The 17,674-nt window shown below is 62.1% G+C and overlaps 1 protein-coding gene across 1 annotated transcript in view; it reads right to left on the reverse strand.

Moving 5' to 3' along the window:
* Positions 1–17,674, reverse strand: part of NCOR2 (nuclear receptor corepressor 2) — a 222,757-nt gene that overhangs the window by 65,234 nt on the left and 139,849 nt on the right. The window contains exons 15-17 of the mRNA XM_026058822.1: positions 10,434–10,561; positions 9,333–9,505; positions 6,111–6,173 (exon numbers count right to left, since the gene is read on the reverse strand). Coding sequence (XP_025914607.1) covers positions 6,111–6,173; positions 9,333–9,505; positions 10,434–10,561 — 364 coding nt within the window. The remainder of the gene's footprint in view (positions 1–6,110; positions 6,174–9,332; positions 9,506–10,433; positions 10,562–17,674) is intronic.

Below are 17,674 nucleotides of genomic sequence, written 5' to 3' on the forward strand. Positions count from 1 at the left end.
CGAGGCGCCTCTCCCAGGCGCTCCGGCCAGGCTGCCCCGCTCCACCCAGGTCCTGGGGAGGGTGGAGGGAGCCCGTAAAAGGGTCCCTTAACTCGGGCCGGATTAGCAGAGCGAGGTTACGAGGGGAAACAAAACAAGTGAGCTCATTCCCCGGAGCCTGACGGTGCCCAGCRCGAGCCTCCAGCCCCCCCGGCCCCCCGCGGGACGGCAGGCGCGGACGGCTCCAGACGGGCTTGATGCAGGCTCCGGCTCACCGGCTGGCCCGGCTCTCACGTTATCTCCCCTTTCCTCCGGGCAGCGGGCTGGATGCTCCCGGCCTGCCCTTCGGAGGATGCCGGCACCGTGCCGCTGGGTCCCCGGCCCTCGAGGGGCAGGCGGGGGCTTGGGGAGGGGAGCGGAAAGCCACGCCACGCGAGAGGTGCGCTCTCCTGCCCCCCTCCCGGGAAGCAGGGGTTTCCCTTTTGAGGCCGGCACGACGCCCCGCGGAGCGGCCGCTCCGCCTGAGCCCAGCTCCCTTCCCTCACCTGGTTCGGATATTATTTCTGCTCCCTTATTGTTGAAAAAATAAGGCTCAAAATTAAAATGTAGGCTGTAAATTATAGTAATTACCCAGCAGTTCCCCCTGACAGGCCTTTTGTGTTTCATGTGCTGACACTCACTAAGCAAATCCTAGCAGTTTTCTCCTACATAGACAAGAAACGTTCAGCCAACTGTGGCAGAAAGCGCAGCGCCGGGAGGGGGGACTGCGGGAAGCCGGGGCGGCGATGGCGAATGGGCTTTATCCCGGGGGACGGCATTCAAAGTGTGCTAGGAAACACTTTGGCCAGGGAGCCAAGAAAGCCCCAAACCCGTCCACGAGTGCTCGGGTGACTCAGCCCTGGCTACGGGACGGGCTTCGGTCCTGGCCAGGAGCCAAACTCTGCAGCCGACCTGTATCAACGATGGGGCAAAATCCAGCACCCAGACCCACGGCCAAAAAGGCCAAAGCAAGGAGGCTGCGCGATCAGGACGCCTGGGAAAGGATCACATCCGACCGCAGCCTATTCCGGGGCAAACGTGGCCGATCCACGCCTCGGATGCTGCTTCGCTGTCGCAGCACCCACTCTGCCCCTGTGAAGTTTCCATCTACGGCCTCGCTGCAGCCATGAAGCTCAACGCAAGCTCAGGGCACACGCGTGGCTCCCTCCGAGCGGGCAGATGCCCGTGCCGTGCAGGCACCCGCGGCACCTCCACTGCCAAACCGGCAGGGCCAGGGAGAGGACAACATGCAGCGGACAGCACGGGCTGCAAACCAGCTTCTCCAGCCCACACTTCATTACCACCAGCAGGTTTTTACAGCAGTAAATATTTCAGGCTGACAAGGGAAAGGCTTCGGGAGGAGCCCAAGGGAGATGAAGGGAGGAACCCGCGGAGCAGGGGCTGAATCCAGGCTTCCCAAGGAGACAGTATCTCCTACCAGGCACCGGGCTGCAGCCAACTCCTTTTAAGAGCAAAGGCTGTCCTGCCAGGAAGAAGCGATGGAGGAAGAATGTGAAGACCCACGCAGATATACCTCCCCCCGCCGCCCAGCCAGCTGCTAGTTCAAAATAACAGTGCAAAACCAAATTAGGGTTGGAAGGGCGCACGCTTGTGCGCGTGTGTTTACACACCCGTTCAAGCTCCGAAATGATCTTGTGCAGCGAGACGCCACGCTAAAACGCAGCTACGGTCAAAAGGCACTGGGAGATAGCTGGTTTCTGCTGTGGGCTTTGGGGTCTATCGTTTGGTAGTGTGTTAAGCTGAAGAAATCAACATTAAACAAAAAACAGCAGTTTTTTTCGTTCTATGGACAGAATGAGACTGGGGAAAAAAATAGTTAGGTCAATCCGAAATTCAGCTTACTTTCTAAGCTGATTTTTGGCAGAACTGAAAATCAGCCCTCAAAAGAATACCTTCTGCATCCAAGAAAATATTTTACATCCACCCAAAATGAACTATTTAGAGGTTTTCATGGCTTATTTAACTCTTTGACATCAGCTTTTTACATGCTGAAATAAATATCAAAATGCTTCATGCGAGCAACACGCACGCTCCTGACCCGCCAGCCCCTCTCAGTCCTCTCCGTGCCAGAACTAGTCATTGCATTTGACACGATTTCACAAAGAGTTTCCGCCCCTTCCAAAAACACTATTTTCAGTTGTCCACTTAAGATGATTGAAAGTAAATAACACCATCTCCTTTGCCAGCCCTGCACGCTTAGGAGCTGCAAAACCCTGAGGGATCGCTTGCGTGCTTGCATACCACCACCTTCCTCGTGGACCACTGGACCAGTGGTGCCGGGCTGCCTGTACTAGACCCCTCTTTTCTTACCCCGTTGCACCAGCTCTGCCCGGTGCCTTCGGAGCAGATGATGTGCAGAACAGCCCTGCCCAGCTCCTTCAGCCCCGGCCTCGCGGAGGGAAGGCGAGAAGAGCAAGACTTGCTTCTGCCCCTGAAGCGAGCGGAGCAAAGCACGGGAGGAACTCAGGTGAGCAAGAAACTGCCATTTTCACGTGGCCTCTTTTCAAAGTACAAAACCACTTGTTAGGCTCGGGGAGGGGAAAACCCAGTGCCGTGACGAGAACAGATACCAGACTTTAAAGAGTAATGAAGGCCATGCAGAAAACTCCTGGTTCATCAAGTTCAGCTCCCCTGCTATCGCAGGCAGCCCTGCAATATAATCCCGCTCAGGCACGTATCACTCTCCACTTTGAAACCAGATAGACGGGCCAGGGGCAATAAACCTCCCGGGCTGTTCCAGCTCGGCGCTCGCCCGCTGCGTGGGAACGCCACGCTCCCTCCCAGCCTACCTTTAACTCCTGGCCGCTGGGCTCGTGCCAGCGGGTCCCCCCAACGCAGTAGCTGGCTAAACATTGCCTTTTATGGAGCAGCGCCGGTCCTGCCGCGAAGCCTCCGCAAGCCGTCCCGGCGGCAGAGGCAGGCAGGGCGGCGGGCGCTGCCGCTCGGCTCGCGCTCTGCCGCCGCCCCCCAGGAGGGGAGGAAACGGGGTAGATCGCAGAGCAGCTCCAGTTGATCAAAACCTCCTGCTTTTAACTTGTAATCACAGTCACAGAAAAGGAGACGATATCAGAAAAACACGCTACCCCGTAATTATACCAATCTCGGCACATTTTGACAGACTAGTGAATCAAAGTTTATTGCATAATAAAAGTGTCATTAAGCAAGAACTTTCCTCTCGCTAGGTTTTCGTTCCCCTAGTTAACTTTAATAACACGGTACTCCCCTTTATTGTCTCTCCCTACAGACACAGTCCTGCCTTCTCCGACTCGGAGCCTCTCCGTGCCGCTCTGCTAGTCGAGAGCTGTTGAATACGCTTTTACAGACCACGGCGCGGTGACACTGCTCGACTTCGGCGTCTCACTGTCCCAGGGCCTGTTTTCTCTTATAACCTGCCTCTGACTCTTGCATCTAGGAGCAGGGAAGATATGGGGTTACACGGGAGCCTGCACAGCTCGCTATGGGATCGGCCCGGCGCCAGCACTGGGGAAGAGGCTGAAGAGCGCAGCCGGGGCGGCCGGGTCGCCGTCACTAGCTCGGGGAGCCTGAAGCACCAAACCAGCCCCGCGCTCCCGGAGGCCAGGCCGGGTGAGCGCCTCTCCGCCCCGGCGCCGCGCCAGCAGCGGGCTCTGCAGCCCTCCTCCGGTCTCCCAGCTTATTTTCGCCGTTTCAGAGCGCTGCAAGGTGGAAACCCCCAGGGCGCCAGCCCCTGGAAATGCCAAGAAGAGCCAATTCAAAGCATTAATGCGGCTACTTCCTGGCAAGGAGGGGAATTTGGCTTCTCTGCAGAAGTCTGGCATGGAAATCTCAGTTTCCCAGGTTGTAACAGACTGGGAAACATTACTTCAGCAACCCAGCTTTGCACTGGCAAAGCTCCCTGCCCCATGCTGGCCCCCGGGCTGCAGCAACGGTCACAGCTCAGCTCGGGCAGGAGCAAGAACCGCTACACGCTCCCACACTTCATCTTCCACGCAGGCTTTGGCGGCTGCGTTTAAGACTCCTTAAGTGAACCTCCAGCATACAGCACAGAATGGCAAGAGGCGCTTTTTACGACCAGATGCGATTTCCAAAACAAAGCAGTGCTCAGAAAAGATCCCTCCGACAGCACTCCCCTGCTCAGCACCTGCTCACCCCATTACCTGGCTCCAGGCCAGTTTGCTTGATTAAAGTCTATCTATTAAGTTTTGCATCTATAGAGAGCTACGCTCAGCAACGCGCAAGATTGGCACTGGGCTGTAAAGAGGGTTGGAACAGCTTAAAGGAGAGCGAGCCAAACACTTTGGGATATTCACAGGCAAAGTAATCCAAGTCCACAACTCCCATCGGCACCTGGGAAGCCAGAGCTCCAGAACATATAATCAACATCCCTGCAGCAGGTGCATTTTCCAAACAGAGCTGAAGCCACTAACATGCCTGTTTGCAGTTGCCATCCCCAAACGGCACTCATTTCCATTTTAATTTCACATTTACAATCCTCACCAGGCCATGAGAATAAGAAGCAATCCAAGCAGGATGCACAGGCTGGGGATGTGAACTCGACAGCACATCAACAGGACGTGACTTTGGAAAAAATTAAAGCTGTAAAAGAGTTGGCACCGGAGCCGCACGAAGGAGGGGGAAGTGGCAAGAAGGGCTGTGCTACACTCAGCACTTTTTTAAAACGGTCTCAGCAAAGGGCTCTGAATCAGCTCCAGGATGTAAAGTCACCCCGCTCCTGCCCGCAGCCCCGGGCCCTCGTGAGCTCGCCGACACACGCTCCGAAGGCGGCTTCGGCGCAGTGCCGGCGCGGCAGCGGTGATGCTCGCCCACGCGAGGGGACGACGGGAAAGCCGCAGCTGCCCCCGCACCGCAGAGCGCCGGGGTTTACCGCCTGCTCCCGCACAGCGCTCGGGCCGGGGCTATTCACGCAGGCAGCTGCTCTCCGCCGGTTTGAAACAGGTCACGCAGGACACCAGCCTCGCRCTTTACGCACCAGAAGCTGCAAAAGCAACTCATGAGGCGTCTGCCCCATTTTCCACCCCGAGCTCCTCCCTCGCGGACCACAACTCGGGCTCCAGCCGCAGCACCCACGAGCTCAGACGGTGTCCGTGGTGCCCACGGCACCCACGAGCTCATACAGCGTCCACAGTGCCCACAGCACCCACGAGCTCACACGGCATCCGTGGTGCCCGCAGCACCCACGAGCTCACACGGCGTCCGCAGCACCCACGAGCTCACACGGTGTCCGCGGTGCCCGCTGCACCCACGAGCTCACATGGCATCTGCAGCACCCATGAGCTCAGATGGCGTCCGTGGCGCCCACAGCACCCACGAGCTCAGATGGTGTTCACAGTGCCTGCAGCACCCACGAGCTCACACGGCGTCTGCAGCACCCGCAGCACCCACGAGCTCACACGGCGTCTGCAGCACCCGCAGCACCCACGAGCTCACACGGCGTCCGTGGTGCCCGCAGCACCCACGAGCTCACACGGCGTCTGTGGCGCCCGCAGCACCCATGAGCTCACATGGCGTCCGTGGTGCCCGCAGCACCCATGAGCTCACACGGCGTCTGTGGTGTCCACAGCACCCACGAGCTCACACGGCATCCGTGGCGCCCGCAGCACCCACGAGCTCACACAGCGTCTGTGGCGCCCGCAGCACCCATGAGCTCACACGGCGTCCGTGGTGCCCACAGCACCCATGAGCTCACACAGCGTCTGTGGCGCCCGCAGCACCCATGAGCTCACACGGCGTCCGTGGTGCCCACAGCACCCATGAGCTCAGACAGCGTCCGTGGTGCCCGCAGCACCCACGAGCTCACACAGCGTCCGTGGTGCCCGCAGCACCCACGAGCTCACACGGCGTCCGTGGTGCTGGCACAACTCCCGGGACCAGGAGAGGCTGAGCGAGCCTCACGCCATTCCCGACTCCCCTCTCGCCTCCCCCGGACCTCCCACCGGAGCTTACTGGGGACAAACCGGCAGCGAGGCAGGCAGGATCCGGCCCCACAGCTGCACCGGCTCCCACGCTCCAACGCCACCCGTCCCCAGCTGGGTCCGGCAGACGCCGACGGGAGAAGCAAACAAGCAGCTCACCTTTTTTAGCCGTCTCCATTTCTTCCTCCGTCCAGCGTGAGCTTTCGTTCATCTCCAGAGAAGCTGGGAGGGAGGGAAGGGAGGAGAGAAGTCAGTGTGCGAGGGACGGAAAGCAGGCGAAGCTCTGCGGGGTCAGAGACGCGCAGGAGAAGGCAGGACCCGACACCAGCCGGTCCTACATGGACACCCCACCCCAGGCCCTGTCCCCGGCGCACGACACAACGGCCCGCAGGGCAGCAGTGCTTCTCTGGGGCAAGGCTCTTCTAGCCAGGACTCTCAACGCTTTTCTGCTTCAACAACCCACGTGGCCTCCGCTTTGGTTTCCCTGGGTTTGGCGGCGAAGCCAGGTGGCTCGAGGGAGGCAGCGTATTTCGTGCTGAATCGGTGCCACGCGCTCTGGCCCACGAACCACAGGTACCGACCGGGGAGCTGACGCCAGCCGCCTGCTTTGGAGAGGGCAGGCGCCGGGTGGGACCGTCCCGCGGGGGAGAGACGGAGGCACCTCGACGCTAAGGTTTTGGCGGGCCACCGAGGCGGGCAGCCTTGCTGGCAACGGGCCCCCTTGGAAAGCGGGTGCCGTCACCGGGCGCTCGGACATTTCGGACCCGGGAGCGACCGGGCCGCGGCCGATTCGCGAGCCGAGCAGGGCCCCAGAGCAACGGCGCTCGCAGGGGGATGTGCTCTTCTGGCCGGGAGAGGAAGAGATGGGCGTCAGCACCGAACGTTCCCCGCTCTCCTCCACCCCGCGCCCAGCGCTGGGGACACCGAGGTCCTGCCTAAAGCGGCCGCTATGCAGTAATCCTGCTGGCAGTCTGGCACTTGTGAGCAAACCCTACAATAACAAACCAGGGTGTGAGTCAGAGGCAAAAAACAACTCGGTAAGGAAACAGATTTCCGGTTCAGGCTGCCAACGGGTTATTACTCTAAACAACAGGCAAAGCATTATTTCAACAGTGATGAGAGATGTTTTGACAGTGTCCTTTTAAAATGGAAAACAGGCTGATAGGTTAGGTTAAAGGATACGGATGAGGAAAGAAGGAAGCATCTTCCAAGAAGCTTTAAAAGAAGCTGAGACCCCGCAGGAGGACAGATCTAGCTCGGATGCCCGTGACCTGCTAGGTACTTGGGAGCCAGATAAGGAATCTCCTTCACAGCTGGCTGAGCAGAACCGCAGGTGTCACCTCTTGTAAGTCAGYGCAGGTCACTTCCTCCATGAGAAACACAGTCCCCCGGGAACCCGGCCAATACGCGACTGCTCGGCTAGCGCAGGGAAATCGATACCTCAGGACCTCCCCCAGCCTTGGGCAGCTTCGGGGATGCGGCGTTTATTTACTTAAAACAAAGCGTCCCAAACGCGCTCCGCGAGGCCCTTAATTCAGCTTTGAGATACTGTTATTGTATGGTAAAGAAACGTCAAAGAAATGGCCTGTTTGGTTTGATTAATGATATGTACTGAGGTTGCGCAGTTATGTAACAGATGCCTACTGGGAGTTCCAGCATGCTGCAGTTAAACCACAATATGGTTTTGTGTTGTTTTTTAATGTTCAATTGGTATTTAAAATGCAATAACTTTCCTAGCCAACCTAAATTAAAGCACTATTGGAGGGACATAAAGTGTAACCAATTGCTTAGATATGTCACTGGAATCAAACCATTTCCTTTTCCCAGTTTAACACTGTCAAAAGTCTTTTCTCCCTGCTCACAGTGAAGTTTATCAAGGTCCCTAAGACACCGGGATAAAAAAAAAAAATCCTATCCAAGTTACTGGTGTTATCTGCTGCTTCTACACAGCCTTGCTTAACAAGTTTGAGACGGAGATCAGGGCTCCGTTGTGCCGGGAACTATTTATATCGTTTGTATGAAACGGAGCACTCGCAATCAAAGCTTCAGCCAGTTGTCAGCGGAGGAACGGAGAGGCAAAACACCTCGATGTGATTTTTAGCAAATGGAACAGAACAAGCAAGAAACTGCAGAGAAGGGAAGCGAGAGGAGTCACTCTTCTTTCATTTCTACTTGCCTTAGGTAGTGCAGTAATAATTTTGTACTCAATACAGGGGAAACATAGGAAAATCGGCCAAATTCCTTGATGCTTTTGCTTCTCTAAGGCGATACATGAACAGTTTCCAAGGGCAACCACCACCAGTGCTGCATATGCAAGAGGCAGATGCGCACGGCGCGGGTCGGCCAACGCCGCYGCGAATGCCTGCGCGCTGCCCGGCCCCCCAAGCCAGACGCCGCTGCGTTTGCACAACCGCCGACCGCTGCGCTCGGCCGAGGGCCGGCCCCGGTCTCTGCAGGCCGGCTGCTCTCGGGGCCAGCGCGCTTCGACTCCTCGCTTTCCCTCTGAAGCGGCCCCGGCCTCTTCCCACCGCACTCAGCCGCCCGGCAGACCRGCTGCCCCAGAGGGGTCTGCAGGCTGGCCAAGAAGGAAAATGCCGAACACAGCGCCTGGCCGGTTTGGGAGCGGGGAGATGAGCAGGGGTGGCGGGGACCAACACGGGAAATGCTGCTGTTTGCGCGGAACCGGCTGGCCGGGGCGTGCAGCACAACCGCAGCTGGGGCTCCGGGGCAAACGGGGCCCGGGGTATCGCTGCCGCCTCGCCACGTCCCTCACCGTGCCAGGGCAGCTGCATAGGTGGGCAAGGGAACAGCCCGATTCCCAGGCTGCAAATGCTCTGGGTGCAGGCAAGTTTGGAAACAGAGAGGGCTGGAGAACAGGCAAAGCCCCAGGCACCCCCAGCTGCAGRAGGGCAGATGGTGCTCGAGGCCTGAGCCCCTGCACAGCGAGACACCGCTTCCAGGCGCAGGAGCGAGGGAGGCTTGCAGGCGGCACGAGCCCTGTGCAGCCCTACCTAACGCTCTGCTAAAAAGGGAGTCTCTTTCCTTTCCATCTGCTGCAATGCTTTCTCTCTGAGGCCCTAAAGCACATTAATGCTCAGCTGGGAAAGTCCAGGCTTGCAAACACCTCTGGTTCATCCGGGTGTATTGCACGGGGTAACTAACAGGTTAGAGAAACCTCCCCACCGCCTCCCTGGAAAGGGGGAATTTCTCAGGCCGGGCTGAGGAGGAGGAAAACGCTCGCTTGTGAGATGGGGACAAGGAGCAGAGCAGGGTGCCGGCCCATCCCAGCACCCGGCAGCGGCGCAGACACCGAGCCTGCCCTGCACTGACCGYGTCTTGCGCTGCCCCGGCGGGCCGGACCGCGCGCCAGCGCCTACGCACCCAGCTCTGCGCTCTGCTGCGGAGCCGCCGCCTCCTCGTTGTTGGCTTCGTTCGCCATCGAGCGGGTGATGCGGCCTTTGCGCCGGCCCTGGCTGTTGGCGGTCTTGCGGCCTTTGGAGGTGACGGTTTCTTTCTCGTCGTTGTCTTCCCCAGACGTGTCRTCATTCTTGTCCCTGCAAAAACAGGGAGGGAGGAAATGACTGTGGGGTTGCCCTGATTTTCAGGTCGAGGGATTTTTTTTTTGCTCTGCTTGTGCTTGGGTTTTTTTGTTGGTCTTTCGGGGAGCGGGCCTGCACTTTTTTTTGCACACGCAGGCCCTTTTCGTGGCCGTAAGCGGGCTGGGTTGGGTGGTGGTGCTGCTGGTGGTGGGGCTGGCTTTCTGCAGATGGCTGCAGTTCCACTGCTGAGTGCACGCAGAGACCTGACGGAGACAGGTTTAATACTAGGCCATTCAAATTCATCACTGCCGCCTCCTCATTTATCTTCCTGAAAGGGACCTGCTGGTAAATGTCTTAGCAGCCTAGATATAATGAAGCCAGATGTTCTTTTAAACCAAGTATTAAGCCCATTACAGATAGCTAGCAGCCCGCGTGCCAACCTCTCCCCGCCACAGCTCCGACGCTCCCGGTTAAGTTATGAGCGTGTCAGGCGGGGAGGCAGGCGCGGTTATAAAACTGGTCGAATCCCTTGATCTGGAAGCTCTCATGTTGACATCAATAACAGTAAAGGTGAAGCGCCACGCTCGGCTGCGCTCTTATTTTCTCCTCCGATTCCGGGAGGCTCTTGCAATGACAAAACAAGCCTCGGGACCAGAACGGCTTTGCGGGTTGGTCAGGTTTAAAAAAAAAAAAAAAAAAAAAGAGCATCGGAAAGTCGTTTTCCAGGTTTGGGAGCAGTAGGGAAGAGAAACAAGGAGGAGAGCAGGCTCTCCCCTGGCCTCTGCGTGGGAGGGGGAAACCGGGCGCCCGCAGCCCACGCGGGGAGACCTGCGCCAGGCTCGGGCAGCCCCGGCCGCGGCCGGGGAGGGAGCGCGAGCCCGTGCGCCCCGGCACACCGCTCCCGGGAGCCGGAGGAGACCTGGGAGGGGAGGGATTCGCTTACTTTGTCRGTTCTTCTTTGTCGTTTTCTGCGTCCTGTTTGTCTTCCTCCTTCTCTCCCTCCTTCTCCTTTTCTTTCTCTTTTTCATCTTTCTCCTCCTGGCTGCCGCGGGGCATTTGCTGCTGCTGCTGCTGCAGAGCAAGGGACATAAAACAAAACAAAGCACAGGCAGCGCTGAGGCGCGGAGCTCTCAGCACCTGGGCCAACCCAAACAACCGCGGCGACACAACGCTGGGGGCCGCCGCCAAGAGGCAAAGCGCCGCTCGCGCCGCGGGGCGGCCGAAAGCTTCGCGGGGACAGCGGGGGCAGGCGGGGAGCGAGCGCCCAGCCGCGCCGCGGCTCCCGCCAAGGGCTCAGGAAGCCGGCGGAGCGCAGCTTTCGGGCGTCCCGCGGGGAAAGGGCGAGAGGCGAAAGCGAGCCGCGGGCGCGCCGCGGGCGAAGGCTTCGCAGCATCAGCGGTGGTTTGCACCCAGCGGGACGCGTTTTGCGGGAGGACGAGGGAGCGGGGGCAGCGGAGGCGCCAAGGCTCAGCGACACAAACGCTGGGATCCTTTTCCAAGCGACCAGCAGCCCGGGGGGAAGTTAACTGCCTCCGTAGCGCCAAGCAGGGAATAGGCGCGCAACGGCGGATGCCTGGCTCCCCATCCCGCCCCATCCGACACCTCCAGGCCCCCTTGGCCGAGCTGCACCCACAACCACCCAAATGCTGCTGCCATCGCTCTCACGCACCAAACGCATCGTGTTGCTAAAGGGAGGGACTTAGTTATTATAATATTTCTGGATTTTGTTTCAACAGCTGCAGGAAGAAGGATGCTGGGGAGGCCTGGTTTCCCTGACCTCCCTTCCCTCTGGTGAGCAGCAAACGAGGAATTTCAGCGAGAAGTCGAAATTAGAGACGGAAATGATTTATTAAACCATCCWGCTCCTGGCTAACGCAGGGCTGCTCGCTCCAGTAAATCCACCCAGGCTTGCCCAGCCCCTTTCCAAGCAGCAGGGCTTCCACCGCCCCCCGGGAAACGATTCTGCAACGCAGCAGTGGGGAAAAATCATCCTAAAGCGGATTTCTCAGCAGAAAGCCTGATCCCAGGTGGCCCGGCCCGGCCTGGCCGTCACGCCGTGCCGGTGCCTCGGGAGCCGGGGGGACGGGACAGCCCCCGCTGGGCGGCGCGGGAGCTCGAGGCTGCCTCCGAGCGCAGCCTGGCCCTGCCGCCGCAGCGYTCTGTGCAAGCTAAACCCTCTGCCCCGAAGCGCCGGTGCTAAAATTAGAAGCGCAGAGCTGTCAAAACGGGCTCCTGAGTGTTTTAACAGGAAAGCTTCTTCTGCTTTCAGACCTCGGTTCAACACGAGCCCTTGAAACACGTGCGCCGGCAACCAGCTGAAATCCCGTGGCCTCCCCGTCCCCCGGCTGTGACGCTCTGCGGGACCCACGTCCCGTCCCGTCCCGTCCGGCACCGTGCGCGCGGCAGGGTCCGCAGGCCTCCGCAGCCTCCCCGAGCCGGCAAATGCGTTTGCACGTGCTCAGCGCACCCGCGTCGGCACCGCATCGACTCCCGCTCCCGGGAACGATGCAGCGCCGGGGAGAGCCTGGACCAGGCGGCCAGGGGGGAAGGAGGGGGGAGTCTGGAAATAGTTGGGAGTGCAACTCGGATAAGCGCTCGGTCGCTTCACATTTTCCACATTTAATGCTTGGGGAAACAGCCAAGAAACAGGCTGTCTCCAAAGACGCCCGGAGCAGATAAACCCTGCTAAGCCCAACACCTGGAGATACCAGTGTCTGCAGCGATCCCGGCGCCCGCGGCACCGGCAGCCCTGCGGAAAGGCGGCCAGGCGCTGCCACCCGCACGGCTCGGCCCTTCCCAGCCCGAGGGGCTGAGCAGCACCAGGACGCGGTCAAAGCAGCCGCGCGGGTGCCTAAGCGTCCCCGCGCCAGCGAGGCTCAGCAGCCGGCTGCTCTCCCGCGGCAGAGYCCCCCGCGCCGGCGGCACCTGCCCGGCAGGAAGCACCGCCGGGCGAGCGAGCGGGCGGCAGGAAGGAGAGGACGCGGCTCGCCTGACCTCGGCCTGCCTCCTCGCGCGGGCTCTGCTCGGCCGCCCTCCCCGGGAAGGCTGCGGGCTGGGCGGCTCGCCCGGACCGGGGCGATGCTCCGGGGGGCGTGCAAGACACCACGCTCCCGCCTGGGATGCATCCGAGCCAGGGGGCTTTTCCAGCGCACGAAAGCACGGTTTAAAGGACCAGCTGCCGCGTCAGCCCCTTGACGCCGGCACCGAAAGCCCGCAGCGGCGCACGGCAGGCTGCGCAGGGTCTGCCCCGCTCTCCGGCTTGCCGACCCACGTTCGTTTCTCGTACAAATGGTTTTGGCAGGGGTGGGGGATCCCAAATTAGATTCGTGCTATTTCTACCATCTCTTGCTATGCCTTTTTTTTTTTTTTCCTTTTTGCTATGCGTTTCTGCAGCATCCTTTCGGGCTGCATCCCCGCTCCTGAGCCGTGGCGTGCCAGTCCCAGCTGGCCCAGGGCCCCGGGGGCTGCTCGCAGAGCCGGGTTTGCAGCTCGTTTCCTCCCCTCATTAGTCAGCGATGCAATGGGGGGTCACAGCGTGGCCAGCCCCCTTCCACCCAAACTGCCACACACCCTCGCGGCCACGTGTCGCGAGGCTGAGGAGGGATGAGAGGCAGCTGCCTCCTCATCCCGCAACGCTGACCGCTCTCAGCGAGAGCCTGCAGATCCCAGCTCCCCGCGGTGGCCRAAACCAGCCCCGTGGGCACGGAGGGGGGCTGCAGGCACCCCTGCTCGGACCGATGGCGAGCAGCCACGCCGGATTTGCTACTCTGGTCCCCAAAGAGAGCTCGCCAAAACCAAATCCTCAGGGAYGGATGCAAGCAGCATCCTCCCCTGCGACGCTGAACTAGGGATGGAGGAAAGATGGGAAGCGCTGAAGATGCCAGAGGATGCTGCGCCCCCGGCCCAGGGCGCCTACGTGACGCAGCTGTTGGCCTCTTTGGTTTCCCAACCTCTAAAAACGGGGGCAAGAGCATCGCCCCGGAAGCGAGCGGCAGGGAGACGGCCGGCAGGTGCCCGAGGGCYGGATAGCAGCAAACAGCTCGTCCCGTTCCCTCACCCCCAAACAGCCAGCGGCCGCGCGAGCCCCGGCCCCGCGGCGGCAGCGCCCGCGCTCCCAGGGGAGGCTTCAGCATCACCTGATCTCGTCTCCAACCCGAGGGGCTGCAACCCCGAGCAGCGCCCGCCGCGCTCCCCCGCAGCAACGGGCTGGGACGGTGCAGGGAGCTCCCCGCGCTGCCCTGCAAAAGCRGAGCGGGCAGGCTGGGGAGGCAGCGCCGAACGCGGGCGCTTCCCCGGGAAGGCGCCCGCCAGCTCCCGCGTGCCATGGAGAGGGGAAGCCTGCCGGCGGCACCTCTGCCCCCACCGCGCCGCCCGCTCCTCCAGGGCTGCTCCCACGAACCGTTTCAAGCTAAGCACGGTGGGACATCAAATTCGTGCTTCTCCCACCGGAGAGGAGCATTTTAATCCAAGGATGCCCTCTAGTGATTGCCCCGGCCCGGCCACATCGGGGTGCCGATGCCAGGAGCCACTTCTCCCGGGGCGGGAAAGGCCGGCTGGGCAGAGCTCTGCTTTCGGCAGCAGCGGGGCGGCTTCCATCCCCCAACGCTCTCCCGTCACATACCATCTATTTGACGTACGCAAATCAGGCAGTGTCATCACCGCAAGGCCACGGCAAGGGAGAACGCCCCCGACTCCACCGAGCGGCTGCATTTGCACCTTCGGTCCGAAGGAGACCTCCCGGCCAAACGTCGCTTTGGATGCTCCGCTGCTCGCAAGCACGGCGGGGACGGTCTGCAGCCCGTGGCGCGGCTGCACGGCGGGGAACGCCGGGAGCTGTCACCCGGGCACACAGGGACCTGCCAAAYCCCTGGGGAAGCTGCTCCTGGGAAGAGCCACGAGGGGTCCGTGCCAGGCTGGAGCCAGCAGAACCACCTGGAGCACCTGACCAAGAGCAGACACCCCTGGGGTGCTGACACGAGTTGTGCAACCGCTCAGCTGCAAGCGGCACCCAGAGGAAGCGGGGGGACACGTCCCCACGGTCTAACGGAGACCGGGCGCCCTGACAGCTGGCCGGGCCTGTCCCTACGTCACGCTCGACCTCCGAAGCTTCGGAGCGGACGGCAGCGGAGCCAGATGCCAAACGGCACCCAGTGACGTAGAGCAGCCCGCATCCCGCTGAGCGCTCCAACGGCCTCCGGCAGACCGCCCGGGCCAGGAGCCGGAGCCGGAGCRGCAGCCAGGCCCAGGRAAATTGCAGCAGGGAATCGGCTCTGCGAGCACCCACGGGCCGGCCTGTCCCCCACCCTCGCCGGCGCGCGGCTGCCCCCGCGGTGCGCGGGGAGGCTATTCTTAGCCCTGGACGCGGCCCAGCTCTGGATGATTCAAGGGACGGGACGCCATCCCAAAGCGTGACGGGCCAGGAAATGCTTCCCCAATTACCAGCCGCTGTTTCCTTCTGATTCACGCTGCCCCAGTTAGAGGTGGACCGGCAGGTGGGTCAGCGCGCTCTTATCGGCCGAGCGAGCGGCAGAACAGCTCAGCTCCCGGCCAGCCCGACCTGCTCGCCGGCCTCAGCCCCGTCGGGACGAGGCGCGACGCCTCCAGGAGGCCGAGCAGCTACGCGCTCCTCGCCTCGCGCACGGAGGGTAAGGGATGTGCCCAAGGCCACGGAACCGGTCAGTGGCGGAGCGACGGGCTCCCCTCCTCCCTGCCCGACCCTCCCTTCCAGGTCGAGCGCCCCGACCGCCGGACCGCCCTTCCTCCGCAGCATCGCTGCTGTTTGCTTGTGCTGCCAACACATCCTGTTTATTTAAAAAGGCCTGGGGACAAATCGCAGGCGGTACATGTGAGCGAGAGGCCGATCCCGCTCCGAGCCCCGGGGCGTGAGCCTGGGGCGGCGCACAGCCTCGCCCCCCCGAGTGCTCGCCGCGCCGTGCTCCGGCACGAGCTGCTCCGTAATTGCAAACATCTGCTCACCTTTGTCCTAAATTCCCACCGGCTCCCGATTAGCCGGAGACGAGCGGAGCGCTGCCAGCCCGTCCGGAGCASCCCGCGCACCTCCCGGGACCCCCCGGCCGGGGCAGGCGTGCAGGCGCACACGCACGCACCCTCCCCGGCTCCCGGCCCTCYGCGCCCGGCTCCGCTCCGGAGCGGCGCACGCCCCGCGGGCATCTGCTCGCCTGCCCTGCCAACTCCATGGGGCTCCCATGTCACGGCGATTTCAGCCGCTGTAAAACACTGCCTCCTGGGGCGCTTTCGGGAGACGCAAGCTCCGAGGCAGGTCCCGGACGCCAAAGCCTTTGCCCCACTRAGAACCAACCAACTCATTGCACCTCACGGCAGCGATGAATCCCCCCCCCCACCCCAACCGCAGGCTGTGGGTCTGGCTGGGAGAAAACCCCGGCGAGGAAGAGGTGCAGCTCCTCCCACTCGCTCTGTTTACTTCCTCCGCGGCGGCAGCGCCTGTTGCTGGCAGCAGCGGCGGCGGCAGGGGGGAAAACAGGCTCTCGGCGTTCGCCCTCGCCCTCCCCAGCCCCGGCGGCGGGCGACAAGGAGGCGGCGAAACCAGCCCGAAATCGCCCCTCCCGGCCGGGAGCGCGGGCTCGCCGCGGGCCCCCCGCCCCCCCCGCGGTCACTTACTTCGGCCTCCCGCGAGCGGCTGGTCCCCGCCAGCCCCATCGCCGGCTCCCGGCCCCTGCGCGCAGCCCCGCCGCCCGGGCTCGCTGYGCCTCACATTCTCCGGCTCTGAAGGCTTCCTGACGATTTGCATAGTTAAGCCGTAAACTAACCACAACATTCCTCTTACGATTTTGCAATCTGCTGGAATAACGTGGTCGCTCTAAGTCGAGTCGATGAATCATCATCTATAAAGCACAGTCCTCGTCACCGGGGCTCTCAGGGCTGGCTGCAGCCAGCGTGATTAATCTCCGAGGATGCCAAGCTTAACCTACGGTGCAGCGCTAGCTCTTTTCCAAATTTCCAGACTTCCAGAGAAYTGCTGTCCCTGCCTCGGCCGGCCCCTCCGCCGGCACACCGCGCCGGGGGCCGGGGCAGCCGCGGAGCCGYGCACCGGAGGGGCTGCGGGTTAACCCCGGACCGAGCCCCGTGCACCTTGCAAGGGAAGCACCCGCGCCGCCTCCCGCGCCCCCGGTTCGCCCCCTTYGGCCTGCTTTGCAGCACCCCCAAAATCCGCAGCAAAACCAAGCCTTTGAAGGCGCCGCTGGGCCGGGCCCCCTACCCGGGCAGCAGCCTGGGGCTCGCAGCAGGCTACAGCTGCCTCTGCTTCGAAGAGATCGCCGGCAGGAGCTGCGGCGGTGAAGCCGGTGGGAGAGGATCGCGGCGCCTGCTCTGTCGTTTGCCGTGCAGCCGCTTTCTCGCCCCGGGGAAGCGCTGCCCGAAGCTACGCCGGCCCCAGAGAGCCCCAGCCCGGCACAGGCGGCGGTGCTGCACGCGGAGCTGGCTGCCCCGCGCCGGCACGGCGCAGCGGCGGCACCACGCTTGCCTCCCAGAGCCGGGGGGACGCGCGGGGCCGATGCGCCTCTCCTGCCTGCGCCGGCTCCTCCCGGGCAAGGGGACGGGAATCGCCAACCTTTCTGCAACGCCTTCTCCCTCCGACATTTAGTTGAGCTTGTTCCCGGGCGCCTGCTCCCACCCGGGTCTCCGGCCCCACCGTGGGCCAGCCCGGCTCAGCTCCCAGCTGGGAACCCGCACGCGGGCGCCGCACGAGAGCCAGCCAAAGCCCTTTGCCGGGCTGCTGTTTGGGCCCTGGCAGCGGGATCAGCCAGATCAGCGTCACGACGGGAACGCCACAGAGCAGAGCCCCAGGCTCTTACGGGAGACAGATGCAACACGGGAAGCATCGACTCCACTCGCTCCTTCAATMCGACAGGAGGAGAGCGCTGCTCGCTCCTCCTGCGCTGGACTYGCTGCGCGCGCCGGGCCAGCCGCAAGGCGAGCGAGCTCCTTTCGTTACCTCTCCAGCACGTCCTCGGGCCCCCAGGGCTGGGGTTTCCCCTCGAACGTGGCTTTCCAGCCATCGCCGCRGGCTTGCCCGGTGCTCACGCTCCCTGCCACATTCCAGCTAACTCGGCCTCAATGGGGTCTTTGGAGAGAGCCGAGCCGTGCCRTGCCGTGCCGTGCCGGCCCGCGGCCCCCTGCCCTCGCCAGCCCACCCGCCCGGCCAGG

Source organism: Apteryx rowi, unplaced genomic scaffold (genome assembly GCF_003343035.1).
Source record: "Apteryx rowi isolate R43461 unplaced genomic scaffold, aptRow1 scaffold_15, whole genome shotgun sequence".
Taxonomy (NCBI): domain Eukaryota; kingdom Metazoa; phylum Chordata; class Aves; order Apterygiformes; family Apterygidae; genus Apteryx; species Apteryx rowi.